Below are 14,825 nucleotides of genomic sequence, written 5' to 3'. Positions count from 1 at the left end.
CCAACATAACAGGAGAGTATTTGGGAGTGCTTTCAGAACTGAATCGCTCCTGTCAAAAAGCAGCTCTCATTATAAAGTTGTGCGTACGTAAAAAGTGTCTGTCTGTCCATCCACTAGCTTGTTACAAAATGCAATTACAAATGCAACATACGCAGCACATACGTAGGCCAGCAAGCAAATGTTAGAGGTCTGTATTGCAACATTATCAAGGTTTGAGCACAAACCAATAGAATAGAAAATATTTATGAATGGGAACTTGTATATAACTGGTGTTTAAAAAATTAATTCATAGATATTATTTATAATCAGTGGTAAGAGGCGTTGTTTGTGTATTTATGAACATTAACTGACGAGTTGTTAGAGAAGCTTGAAGTGGTGAGACGCTCTACTGTAGTAACACATCTGAGGAGAATAACAACCCCAGGATAAACGGCAATGTTGGCATGTGCGAGTATGGCCCGGTGGGTTGGGGAGCCACATTCCCAAGTTTAAGAACAAAGTAACTTTCAGTTGCCATTTAATTGCCCCCCCCCCCCCTTATTTTTTATTTATTTGTTTTTTCTTTCTCCCCTGATTGAAATAATTTAACTCATCTAAGTGGGTTTTTTTTTTTTCTGAAATCAGCTTGAGCTTTTGTAGGGTTTATGCTCTACAAAAGCTTGTAGTGCATGTCTCATTTTTCACTTGGAAAAGTGTCTCGGTCAACTGAAGGTCTTGAAAGGGATATCAGTCTGTGTGAGAGAAGTTCCAGTCATAACTACAGTGGTGTACGTGCCAGTCAACACTGTTACTGTAGCAGTTATCTCTGTACTGTTTGACCAGCTGTTGCTCATGACTTTACAGCAGGCAACAGAGTGACGTTGTCTATGAGTGGCTACATGCCTGTTTCTCATTCATATTTGCATGAAGGACTTTTGTACTACAGTTGCATTTCTGGAAATTATTTCAGTTTATTTTCCTGTACAAAAACACTTGAGACCTCTTGATAAACAGAACTTGCAGAACAGGCCAAGTTTCACTATGTGGCTCTTGGCAGGCTTATTCCATGTTTGCTTTGTCTCAAGTGTCAGTTTTTGTGGCTAGTGAAAGAAATTTAAATTGGTGTAAACTCGAGGCTTGGAAAGTGTTCATGATTGGAAGTAGCATTAAATAAGATTAATAATTTAAAGCTTGCTTCCTTTAAACAATGTTAACATGTATTTAATCTTGTGGTGTAATTGATATACCAGTCTCAATTTCATTTCAGATTCTACGTAATTGGTTACTGGGAGCACTTATCAGTGTATTGAGGGGAAACTGCATGTGTATGTTAGCTTGGAAGGGCTCAGAGCTACGTTCAAGATCGGTAAAGACAAATGGATGACACAGAGCTGCCGTTTGGTCTTTGATTTAATCACAGAATTAAGATTAAGCCAACAGATGTGTACATGAGTGTTTCAGTTTTCAAGACTTTTCTTTCCTCAGAAGATTCCATAAAAAGTCCAGTTGGATTCAAAACAAGAGTTTGGTTTTTCATAGTTCAGACTTTACAGAGTTAATAAAATATGAAGAATTTTCAGGCAATGGAGGTTTTACCTGGAGGCAGTCATTTGCCACGAAGGTTGGAAGGAAGGGTCCAAATGGAGTTTCTTTCAAAGCCAGCTTCACTGTGGAAACATCACTAGTTTAAATAGACAAATTATTTATTTATTTTTATTTCTAGTCCAAAGGGAGATGAATGAGCCTTTGTAAGCCCCTATAAAGGCCTCCTTAGGCAAAAATGTTAATGAGAAATGTTAATGTCATTTGCTGTGAAACTACCAGAATCTTAAAATGCCATGATACAAATTTTGTTAAGCTTAATTGTAGTTTGCTGGACTTTCCCAACTGCTAACTCAAATTTGACTTCTTCAGTCACTTAATTTTTGTATACCTTGCTAGTACCTGGTTGGATAGGGATGGGAATAGAGAAGCAGTTCTCTACAAGAACTAGTTCCCAGTGGTGCAAGTAGTTAATTTCTTGGTCTTGTTAAGCTTGGCATACACTGTGCGATTATTATTATTTTTTTTTTTTAAATTTTTTTTGGCCCATTTTGAGCCGATTTTTCAGTCGTGCGACCGTTTTGGGGATCGGCCCGAGTTTCGCCTTCATCGTGTGTCGTGCATCGTGTAGTATGCATGGGGTAACGAGAAGCGATTAACACCTCACGACCAGCTCCCGATCATCAATCGCTTGGTCATAAGAAAATCAAACCTGTTTGAAATCCTGTTGGCCATCGTGAGGGTGTCACCGCAGCCTGTCACACTGCGCATGAGCAAACACAGAAATGAAAGTGAAAAGACGGAGCAGCACAGCAGTGCAGCGTGTGATCTGGACACAAGCGATGAAAGCACAACTTGTAGAACTTTGGCAATCTCATCTGAGCCTTTTTGATGTGGCCTCACAAAATTATCACGACCACAACAACCGTGAAAATAGTTGGATGGACATTGCTGCTCAATCACAGCTGCCTGATCAATGCTTTTCATTAGCAATTTAGCAAAGTTGATGGCGGTGGTCTGTGTGTCACTCACAGAGCGAGAGACAATTTTGTTATAACCTTCATGTTATGGATGCACAGTGAGCGCTTGGGTCACATCAGAGCATCAGGCTGTATAGTGTGAGACCCTGCATCGTGAATTAGGAACTTCTAACCCCTGCGAGTCAATCATAGAGTTTGAGCAGGAGCTGAATAACGTGACTAAAGACGGGTAACAAAATCCCAGCATATCAGCGGTTTCTGAAAGGCTCAGGTCAGCCTGTCTGGCACCAACAAGCATGCCATTCAGTGAAATAACCTTCATTCTGATGCAGGCATCAAACCAGCCTGCTCAAGTACTTTGTGTGCGCGTGCAGTGTACAGACTATGCAGAAACTTGTACTCTACTGATTAATGGCTGAACTGGAACTTTTCACCCCATATCCTTAAGAGTGAAGAGGAGACTGCAAAATCAACTAGTCAGTGATGGGGATAAGTGTTAGTGCGCACACTGGCTCCTGTGCACTGTCATTACAGTGTACAGCTGAGAGACCAAACTGTGTTCAGAATTATGTCAGTATATCACCAGCCTGGCTTATCACCCAAACTACAATTCTCATAGTCAATAATTCATACATCTGTGAATCACTCTTGTGTTCACCTCAATCTGCTGCTCCACCGAGCAGCTCTTATCACTGCACAGCCAGTTTTATGTGCATGCTGCTTATCTCCAGTGTGAGATGAAGGGATAAGAAGCAAACTTGATCTTGAAGCTGAAATTTTATCAAAGTAAGTATTGTTAGAGGAATATGTACCCTGGAGGAGGAAAAATGGGCTTCCTGATAGTTCGGTAGAATTCTGAGTCGCATTTCTGGAGATGGAATTTAACCCCTTTTCTGGCCATAAAGGGGATTGTATTGTATTAGTAGCTGGGTTTTAAAATAAAGTACATGATCAAGAAAGTTGACAATGCTAAAACTAAACCCAAGACAATGGAAAAGATCATGTATATTCTGACAGATTAACTGGGAAAATATTTGCACCGTAAACATGAAAGGAATCTCAACACTGTATAAATACGATTTTGCTGCATCAAAGCTGTTGCTGTTCCAGCTAAATGGATTATGTAACAGCTTGCAGTTGTATGGTTCTTGAGGTGTTGTGAACATCTGACTTTGTTTTCAGTCGCACCTCAGTGCAGCATAACGTTGCCCCAAGCCCTCCATCTCTCACAAAATGTCAGTTACTGTCATTGGAGCCGCCACGAATGAACCTAAAAGGTAACGGAGTCGCTGCAGCCTTTAGATGATACTGTGTTTTTGTTCATCATGTGAACATGATGTGCATCGTTTCCTAAACCCCATGTAAAGGAGTTTTACATTCTTACCTCTGCTTACAAAAGCATGCAGACAGTTGAGCCGTCTCAGCTTAAATTGGTCCTTTTTAATATCCCTGTAGAATACATCATTCATTGGAACAGCACCAGCAGTCAGCTGGACTCTTAGTGGTACATTTTGGCCTTTTTAGTGACTGCAACAGAACGCCAAACATCTCTGCTGTTCTGTCTTTTTGATTTCCTGTGTTGGTAAAGGGAGAAAACATGTAATTTACAAAACACAATATGTTAAACATTTTTAAAAAATTATATATGGAATATATGACAGAACATGAAAATATCTAAGATCTGTTTGTTTTCTTTCCATACAGACATGAGGACATGCCGGATGAATGAGTTTAGCTGTGGCGCCGGCTCCACCCAGTGTATCCCAGTCTTCTGGAAATGTGACGGTGAGAAGGACTGCGACAGCGGCGAGGACGAGGTCAACTGTGGTAGGTGGACGCTGTTTGGCTTGCCATGCACATGACTTCAGTTGATTTCAAAAACTGGCTATTCATTTCTAAATTCACTAAAAGTGATGAGGATATTGTTCAGTGTTCTTGAAATCCTTTGGGATTAAAAACATTCCCAGGTTGCCATCAAACACTCGTCGTGTAGTTTGTCACAGCTAAGCAGTGACATCTTCATTTCTCATGTTTGCTGTTCATTGATGAGCACCGTGATGCTGGGAGCTGCAGAAATGCTGCCGTGGACTTAATGAATTGAGACAATCACTGTGAAGCCATTTGAAGTCTCCTTTAGAGCTGCAGCTGAGCAGTTTTCTTTGCCATCTCATTAATATCACAAGTGCACATAAGTTCTTGGTGTGTTTAAGTGTTTCAGAAGTGTTCAAAGTACTGCTTATTACTTGTAGCATTTGGTTTCCAGCTTTTATTGAAGTACTAAAACTGATTCTAATCGCTGGTATCAGTTTGCCTCCTCCAGCTGTTTATCCTAAATTTTTGCATAAACACACTAACGGCTTTTCCTGCACAGCCCGGTCTGAATGATAACACAATCTGACAGTGAAGCACCCTGTAGACATTTAGATTTTTAATTAGGGCAAATGATTACTTCGCATACACATTAAAATGGCTTGCGTACTTTTAAGCCATCATATCTTGGAAGATTTTAATAATTGGTTTTCCACATTTGTGTGTGCATGACTCCTGTTGTCTAAAAGGTGCCAATTTTGAGCATTAGCACTAATGTGTGACACTATACATATATCATTGTGTAAATACTGCTTAGTATCGGCTCTGAAGCAGCTGAAAACACTCAATGCTCAGCTACGGTTAATTGTTTGTTCCTGTTGAGTCTGCACCCCTGTTGTCCTTGAACTGTGTGCTGAGATGATTTACTGCAGTGTAGCGTGCTTAGACGGTGAACTGCCACAATACAGTGTAAATCAAAGTCTTGCAACCTCAATGTCTCGCGCATTCTTGGAGCTTCCAGTTGCTTCCAGTCGTTGCACTAAACTAATACTGGTGTTATTGGAGAAAGCAGAGAGGTGCACACATGATGGGTTTTGCGGTTGAGGTTTTAAAAATGGCTGCGAACTGGTCATCAAGCTGGACTTGTAAACACAAAACGCAGTATTTTAAATATTGAATATTTTGGATGGAAGTCGTTAACAGGCACACAGCAAGTTGTTGACTCAGTTCTGCCCTGTGTGAACTTTTCAGGACTCGGCCTGTGTGTTCATGTGACAAATGTTTTGAAGTGCTGAAGCGTGGCATTGTGCTTGTTAATCTGAGACATGTCCTCTGCTGCTTGTTCAGGGAAACCAAATAAGGCTGAAGCTTGAAACTTATTAAGTTTAGCTTATTGTTTTTAAGCTGTAATAACAGTAAACAGAGGTCATAAATAAATTCTAGCTTTAAAAAAAATGTCTTATTACTGTTACTGCATTAAAAATTCTGTGCTGTCAGTCCTTTCACAGCACACTCACATTTTTCCCATAACCCTCTCCAGGAAACATCACATGTGCCCCAAATGAGTTTACATGTGCCAGTGGACGCTGCATCTCCCGGAACTTTGTGTGTAATAGCGAGGATGACTGCGGCGATGGCTCGGATGAGGTGGAGTGCGCGCCGTCCTCCTGCGGGCCCAGTGAGTTCCAGTGTGGAAACTCTTCATGCATCCCGGCTAGCTGGGTGTGTGATGATGACGTTGACTGCCAGGTAAGAAAAAACACCACACACTAATTTGCAACATGCACTCTGACACAATTCTTAACTGAATATGGTCCTTGTGACCCAGCCTGTTTCAGTTATTTATTAATGGGAGCAGATGATTAGAGTCTGACTAAAGTATGGTAGCATGGCAGGAAAGTGTTTTGGTGTTATGCTGATTCAAACTAAACGACCCATGTAGGATTAAATTCTTATGGTGTTCTGATCAGTAAACCTGACCTTTGACCAGTGTAGCTTTTTAGCACTTATTTGCTTAATCTCACAACACTGCTGTCAAAACTTGCCTTTTACTTACTATGAGAATGTGTTGAACCCAGGTCAGTGTTTGTTTTTAGGACCCAAATTGATTAAATCTAATGAATACAACCCAGCTGCAACCACCAGGGCCAAAACATTAAGCCGACACAGATGTGCCAAAAGCAGTTTCCAGAGTCTTGTGTTCTTTAAAACTGGATTTTAGAATAGAATTGGCTGCTGTGTAATAATCTGTCCAAGAGTTTGTGATGAAGTTGTGTTTAGAGTGAAATACTAGTGTTAGCATCTTGAACTAATTAGAATTACAAGATACTGGTGATACCTCAGTAGTACAGTACCACTGTGGCATCACCAGTAGCATCACTGCTGGGCAGCAAAGGAGGTTGTTGTGGTGCTATGCTATACACATGTGGCTCAAACACTTGATATAATTGACATTATTTTTGACCATTGTTGGTCACTAACAACATCCATCAGCACAACCATACTATGACTCCAACTTGCTGTTCAACTGCCACAGTGCACGCCACCCTCGGATCTAAGAGTGGTTACTTCTGGTACCAAACAAACTACCATGACAGCAACTGAAATACTACAGATGTAGTGCCAAAATGTGGAGTTGAAACCCAGTGGGTGATGTCACCGTTTTAACGTCTGTCTTTAAAACCGTCGTATGGACAAAACGGAGAAATGAATGCTGGCTCTTCAGTGGGAGCAGTAGAGGTGAGGAGAGGGATGAGGGGGATGTCGGCTGCAGACAACGAGTGCACCAATCCAGAAACTGCAAACTCGCTGAGTTAACTGGTCACAGAGCTCCTCCTGTGTCAGCATTCTACACACCCACACACAGGCTGGAGGGGAGATGCATCTGCCACATGTCAGATGACACAAATCTGATCTTGCACTTTATTCTGGAGGACCATTTTGACTTGGCTAGAGAACACTGAATGCCAGAACTGAAATCTGACTCAGAGGAGGCGCTGAATAATGCCAAACTCCATGAAATGGATGGGCATGACAAATCATTTTACATCAAGATATTAAAAAGAGAACCTTTGTCAGGGTTGCAGTAGGAATACTGTCTTAATTTGAGGATTTGAGGCAGACTGCCAATCAATGGTACGATATTTAACACCCCACCATAGTTATTAACTGATACTTAAAATACGTATTCATGAAGAGGTATTGAATCATTTTCTGCTCTTGTAATACTTCACCATTTATATGCATAGTTAACTCAAACTTTAGTCTACCCTTAAAATACTGATGTTCTTCACTTGATGAATAAAAGCTTAAGCTCGCTCTTTCCTTTTTATGAGGAAACTCATTTTTGTACATGAATACAATCTGGTCTCTTCTAAATCACTTTTCTTTTATAACATTAAAACTTTATTTTAAGATCCTACATTGAATAGGCAAAATCTGTGACTGGGACATGCAGTTAAAACTCGGGTTTCCTGACTCTGGCTTTGCATCTTCACTTTGTCTTCAGGTGTTTTTGTTGAGCCTTAAGTATCTGCAGTAGAGATGGCACGATACCACTTTTTTATGTCCAATACCGATATCATAAATTTGGATTTCTGCCGATACGATATGAATCCGATAGTGTGTTTTTAATCAATAAAACTGTTTTTTTTTTTTTAATATTTTGCTACATTTTGTACAAGTTCATGCTCAAGTTTAAATAAACAACACGAGAAAATTAAGCTTGCAAAACTGGTGTGCATGGATGTGCGCGGCGCGCCTAGGGATGTCATACTGCTTTCTTTACAGTGAGGTTACACCCATTTAGGAAATGAGGGAGTGAACTTGTGCATCGTTGCTGTACACCTGAAATGCATGTGGGAAATTCAAGGCAGGTGTACAGCAAAGATGCACAAGTTCACTCCCTCATTTCCTAAATGGGTGTAGCCTCACTGTAAAGAAAGCAGTATGACATCCCTAGGCGCACACATCCATGCACACCAGTTTTGCAAGCTTAATTCTCTCGTACCACCCAGCAGCCACTGATCTGCCTCATACACACGCACAAATATTTTCACACACTGCAGAACAAGTTCTACTGATGCAACAATATGCTGCGTACCCATTAATTGGCTCACCGGACACAAACACTCACACTCACAAATATTTAAAGGGCTGTGTTCAGTGGGAATGTCGTTATTGTTCCCTCTCTGCTCCTCACACCCCGCCTGCCCTGTGTCAGTATTACGGAGCAGCAGACACATGCGTTCTCACACTCCATTAATCTGCTCCCATGAGACTCGGTGACTTTCTGAGATGATGAAAGTGTGAGAAACTCCTTCCTGCTGCTTCTCTTGATCCTGTTCTGGTCTGTTTGGCAGAGATTAATTCTAATTAATGAGCTAATCATCAGAGATCTAAGTGCTAAATGCTTCTGGCTATGACATCTGTGACCTGTATGCCCCCTCCACTTCCAGATCATATGTAAATAATAGTGTGAGAGGTACTGTGTGTATGTGTCTGGGCTCTGTCCTTCAGTGGCTGATGGTGCAAAACTTGGTTTAAAAGTTTTAAAATGTCTCATTAGAATTATAAAATCCACAAATGACCTTTAACATGCCGCTTGACAAAAGTTTCTCATACACTCAAACCAGACCCTAGTAAATAAGTTTGTATTAAAGTATTACATAACAGATGTGCTTGTTTTAACTTGTTTCAGAGCTGGTTTAATAAAGGAATAAAGTTTGCTTTTTAGTCAGACATTGTATTTCAGATTACAGTGACTTAAACCTCAATTTCACACTTTAATATGAAATAAGCTGCTGATGGCCGGAGAACTCTTTTTGTTTTTGTTTTTTTAAAAAGCACACCTGTCATTGCCAGGAACATCATCAGTAGCCTAGACAAGCAAATGGCTGTCCAGTCGGCTTGCCTGATAGGTGAACAGTCTGAGCCATCAGCTCTCCCTGCCAGGTTTACTAGGTTTAAGTTAGACACTCACAATTTTGTTGAGTCGGGAGTTTGCCAACAAAACTTTAGGATGATGCACTCAATGTTGCTTCTCTGCAAAATTCACTAGAGTCAACTAGTTAACTCTTTAACTAGAGTTCAGACCTGTTGTATTTATGAATGGTGAAGGGAGGCAGTCTGTGCCTTCAGATTGTTCCTGTAATGTAAAGAAACCTCCCCCCCCAAGCTCCATCATCCACAGCTGTTGATACTCCAGGATGCCTCAGTGAAATTACTTTATGGAGGCTTTGTCAGTCGGCATCATTTTAAAAATAAATAAAATATTGTCAACATGAGTTGCTCATGTGTGGCAAACAGTGTTGTTACACCTGGCTTGGCAAATCTTTTCTGTCTGCTTGGATCAGCTGGAGGGACTTAATGTTGCTGTACTGCTGTGCAAATTGGGAGTTTCTCTGTCAGGCAACTGGTGATGCTGTGATTAATTGAAAAGGTGGCACAACAGCTGTTTGTTTGTTAGACTATTAACTTTTTTTTTTCTCTGACAAGCAGTCTCAAGTCCCCAAAAACTCCTGAATTATGATTTTTGCCCGACTGAAAGGATGAATGGTTCCCACAGGTGGTTTCTGTAGCTTTCAAAAGTCCAAAAGACAGTCCCAGAGCGGAGTCTGACACCACTACAATGATGCTTTGTTCAACCAACACCTCAGACCTTTAAATTATGTAAAAGTATTGCAGAGTTGCACATTGAAATTTAATGGTTCCAGCTTTTTAAGCTTTTCGTTATATAATTTACATGTATTTTTGGTCAGCACTCTGCATTTCCAGGGGATTTATTCAAAAGCTTCAATTCTTAATGAAAGCTCCAGATTGAAAGTGTAAAACTGACTAAATTATATATGCTAAATCAAAGAACTCCAAGGCAGTAGTTTGAAATAAAATTTGAAGTGCTTTTATTCTCATGGCATGGCCGTGCTTAACTTTAAACTCAACACAATTCAACAGACAAGTTTTCCAAACCCTTCCAAAGACCACGTGAAATAGAAGCGGTTTGAATTCCGGAATTTGTGGTTTGTTTGGGGTTTTTTGTTGTGTGTTTTGTTTTTTTGTTTTTGTTTTTTTTAAACGGTCATTTAAATTGTGTAGTGTGTTTTTGATAACTAGCACTGACCAAGAAGACAAATGTCCTTTTTAGACTGTACATGTTTGCTTTTTGCTCCTGCTGGCAGTCTTTAATCTGATGGTCACGTAAGGTCAAACACTTTATTATAACCTGTTTTCCATTGTAACTGGTATTTACTTTGACTTGATATGGCAGGCTCCCTTCCAGAAAATTGCTAGAAGAGGCAAGAAAACGGCACATAGAAAATTTTGCAAACTGAATATTTGCTGAAATAAATATTGCAACACACTTTAACACACTTTAACACAACTTAACCAATCAGGAGGTCCTGTAATATGATCATGTCACTTTCTCTGTAAAGTAAATGAGTATCAGCTCTTGCGGTGCCCTAAAAGTCACCTTGTGTCCTAACAGGACCAATCAGATGAGTCTCCATCCCGCTGTGGTCGACACCCAACACCCCCAGCCAAGTGCTCGCCCAGCGAGATGCAGTGTCGCTCAGGAGAGTGCATTCACAAGAAGTGGAGGTGTGACGGTGACTCCGACTGCAAGGATGGCAGTGACGAAGCGAACTGTCGTATGTACATAAGCTTTGCGTGATTCACAATCCCAAATAATCTTTAGCTGATACTGGACAGTAAGCTGTAGTTTATCCTCTATCTGAAACAAGCAGTTTGGGCTCCTTTCCAGCTCCATTTGATCCAGTGTTGTTCTGATGGGTAGCCTTTCCCAACAGCCAGCGGGTGGAGCTTCTGTTCGCACATAAAGTGAAATGGTCACACAACGATTATCACCCACCATTTTGGCGGCACTTGGCATAGAGCCACTACTCCTTCACATTGAAACAAGGCAGTTCAGGTGCTTGACATCTTACTAGGATGCCTGCTGGATACCTCCTAGTTGAGTAGCTTTGGGAATGTCTTACGGGGGAAACGGTCCTGAGACAGACCCAGGACACATTGGAGAGTGTGTCTCGGCTGGCTTGGGAATGCCTTTGTAGTCCTCTGAGGGGAGGTTCAAGGTTCTTTATTCATCACATGCATAGTTATACAAGTATAACACAGTGACACGCTCCTCGACTTGTGCAAAAGGGGGGAGAGCGGAAGAACATTAACTATTATATACATTAGGTGACTGTGCAGTAGTAGCATTGTATGCAGCAAGCAGGTGAATTCTGTACATTAAGTGGATTAAATAAGAAGAGACAATCTGAACATTTTACAGGATAGACAATATAAACATATTTAAAATTAAAGGAATTTGAAATGTACATTGTGCCTGGGTTTAGAGTGTTTGGAAGAGTCCTGTCTCAGTCACTTATGGATGACGTGAGAGGGCCCATGCGTGCGTGTGTTAGGGCCCGGATGGCTTGGGGATAGAAGCTCCTCTTGAGTCTGTCCTTGTCCGGATGATGTGGAACCTTCTACCGGATTGCAGAAGTTGGAACAGTTTGTTGCCAGGATGGGTCCTTCTGTATCTGCGCCGCTCTAGTCCGGCATCTCCTGGTGTAGGTGTCCTGAAGCGGGGGGAGAGCAATCCTGCAGCAGCGTTCTGCTGTACGGATCACTCTCTGGAGAGCTTTTTGGTCCTTCACACAGCTGTTCCCAAACCAGGATGCGATGTTCTGTGTGAGGATGCTCTCCACAGCGCCTGTATAGAAAATCCTGAGGATCTTTGGAGAGACCCTGAACTTCCTCAGTTGTCGTAGGTGGTTCAGGCGCTGCCTAGCCTTTTTGGTCTGGACCTGAATGTGGGCAGACCATGTCAGGTCTGAGGAGATGTGGAATACTTGAAGGACTGCACCCTCTCCACTGGAGCTCCATTGATGATAATGGGCTTGTAGTCTCTGTGCTGACTCCTTCTGAAGTCCACCACCAGCTCCTTGGTCTTTCCAACGTTCAGCTGGAGGTGGTTGTCTTGGCACCATGATGCCAGATTCTTCACTTCGTCCATGTAGGCCGCCTCATCGTTGTTGGAGATGGCACCCAACACCACTGTGTCGTCAGCAAACTTCACAATGGTGTTGGAGCCATGGGTGGCCACACAGCCTGAAGTGTAGAGGGAGTAGAGCAGTGGCGAGAGGACACATCCCTGTGGTGCTCCTGTGTTGATGGTGATGCTGTTAGACGCATCTACCCACCCTCACCACCTGAGTTCTGCCAGTGAGGAAGTCCAACACCCATGCCCAGGTCTGGGCGTCTCTGCTCAGATCGCTGCCCTCTGTTAGCCAAACGCAGATAAATGGCAGAAAGTGGATGCACACTTGGATATAGCATCAAACAGCTGTTCTAACAAAAGTGCTGAGTATCAATTTCTACAGAACAGATTAGCAGTATTGCTTCTGTAGAAAACTTGGCTTTCACTTGTTTTCATTTCGTCTGTATCAAAGAAAACTGTTTGGTAAAAACTGGCTTAAATTATTTCAGTGTTAAAAAGAGGTTTAATAAAGCAAACCCTCCAGCTGTGGGTGCTACACTCCTACGTTTCTTCCATTAATTACCTGATAATCTGTTCGTTGCCTATCAGTCCGATGCTCTCCACTTTAATCCATGCTGTGATTAGGATTCAGTAAAAAACAAAACAAGATGTCAGTCATCTGCACATTTTTAATTGGCTTTGTTTTTTACTTCCAAGAGCTTTTGTGGCTGATAGTTTTAATATGGTGCTTATGAATACAAACATAATTATCTAGTGATGTTTTTCTTTTCACTCATCTTTGAGTGAACAGCTATCACAAATTGGCTGAACTCAAACTTGGGTATTTTAGTTATTCTGCACTGATGAATGGATTTTAAATGGTTCACTGAATATTCACAAATGTTTAGTGTTTAAAGAGTAGTCCATGTCAGCACATGTGTAACACATGTTTGTGTCCTTGGCAGCTGTTCGCACCTGTGGGTCGGATCAGTTCAAATGTGACGATGGAAACTGCATCCTGAGCAGCAGACAGTGTAATGGCCTCAGAGACTGTGCAGACGGATCAGACGAGGCAAACTGTAGAAACAGTAAGTGTTGCATGTTGGTGTGAATGTTCACAAACTCATCACCTGAGTGCATTTTGTTTTTTTTGCTTTTGTTTTTTTTATTTGGGGGGCGGGGATTCTTCTCCAACATGCAAGTTTCCATTTCTACATCTTGAGGCGCACCTGAGGTACCAACAGTGTTTAATTTTAAAGCTGCTCTGGGCATGCAAATGTTGACATTTTTCAGGGTTTTTTGTAACAGTCAACCTCAGGTGGTGCTCCTTGTTTCTTCAAAGGAAAGCTGTCACTCTCCAGATTTGTGGCAGTTTCATTTTTGTGTCCTAATCTAGAAGATGTATATTCGGTGAAAAAACAAACACGCAATTATCTTGTTTTGCTGATTTTGCTCCAGTGTAGTTTTAGAAACTTATGTGATTACATTTGTTATGTAATATTTACTCTGACAGATGATGCTAGAAGCTGAGTTCACTGTACTCAAAAAGTGTCACAAATTTTCATGTTCAAAAACCAGTTTGAGCTTTGACATGGTGCATTGTCCTGTTGGAAGCAGCCATCTGATGAGTTCATTGTAGACATAAAGGGATGGAGCAGCGATACACACGCAGCCTGTGATGTTTAAGCAATGCTCAGTTGGTACTAAGGAGCCCAGAGTGTGCCCAGACAATATCCCCTACATCATCGCACAACCACAACTAGCCTGAACTCCCTGATTTCATGTTTTAATTCTGACCCTAACATCCAAATGTTGAATGAGGTTATTTTTCTTCTTCCTCGTCCTCCTTCCTCCTCCCTGCAGTGACTCAGTGTAATGGTCCAGAGAAGTTCAAGTGTCGCAGCGGGGAGTGCATAGAGATGAGCAAAGTGTGCAACAAGGTCAGAGACTGTCCCGACTGGAGCGACGAACCGATCAAGGAATGCAGTAAGTGTTCATTTTTATTTTTTAAGTTAAAAAATGTAACTGAATTCATCCATGACTGATTTTAAGTCTGGATCATGCCCCTCTTAGGCCACAGACTTGCTCCTCCCCCCCCAGAACAGCACGAACATCTCAGTGGGTTCTGGGCAGCAGTGGCTTTTAGTGGTCAAAGCATCAAGGTCCTGAAGTTTTCCCATCAGAGTGACACACCACGTGACCAAAATAAAAATGTTTGCGTTTTCTCCTTGTTTTCAGATTTCCCTGATAATCTGCAAATCTAAACAATGCTTTTAATTTCAGGTGCAGTCATCCCAGAGTCTTGTATAATGTGAAAATGTCACTACTTGTAAACGTCTTCTGATATTTTCCCAGTTGAGACTTCCAAACATCAGTGATGTAAAGTAGTCAAACGTCTAAACTGGAGTTTCTAGAAAGCTGATTTTGACATTGATGCTTCACTGCAATGAAAAGATGAAACGTGTTCAGGAGATGACTTGCTTTTCAGCGAGTTCAGATGTCTTTTCCCGCGGGCCTGAAAGTATCCG

The 14,825-nt window shown here is 41.5% G+C and overlaps 1 protein-coding gene across 2 annotated transcripts in view; it reads left to right on the top strand.

Annotated features, from left to right (window-relative positions):
- vldlr (very low density lipoprotein receptor) overlaps window positions 1–14,825 on the top strand; it is a 65,912-nt gene that overhangs the window by 27,435 nt on the left and 23,652 nt on the right. For both annotated transcript variants that reach the window (XM_087843498.1, XM_087843497.1), the window contains exons 4-8: window positions 4,206–4,328; window positions 5,851–6,059; window positions 10,795–10,957; window positions 13,263–13,385; window positions 14,161–14,283. In XM_087843498.1, the coding sequence (XP_087699624.1) occupies window positions 4,206–4,328; window positions 5,851–6,059; window positions 10,795–10,957; window positions 13,263–13,385; window positions 14,161–14,283 (741 nt within the window). The remainder of the gene's footprint in view (window positions 1–4,205; window positions 4,329–5,850; window positions 6,060–10,794; window positions 10,958–13,262; window positions 13,386–14,160; window positions 14,284–14,825) is intronic.

This window comes from Neolamprologus brichardi, chromosome 7 (genome assembly GCF_056152115.1).
Source record: "Neolamprologus brichardi isolate AB-2024 chromosome 7, ASM5615211v1, whole genome shotgun sequence".
Taxonomy (NCBI): Eukaryota; Metazoa; Chordata; class Actinopteri; order Cichliformes; family Cichlidae; genus Neolamprologus; species Neolamprologus brichardi.
This window is presented reverse-complemented; position numbering and strand designations above follow the sequence as displayed.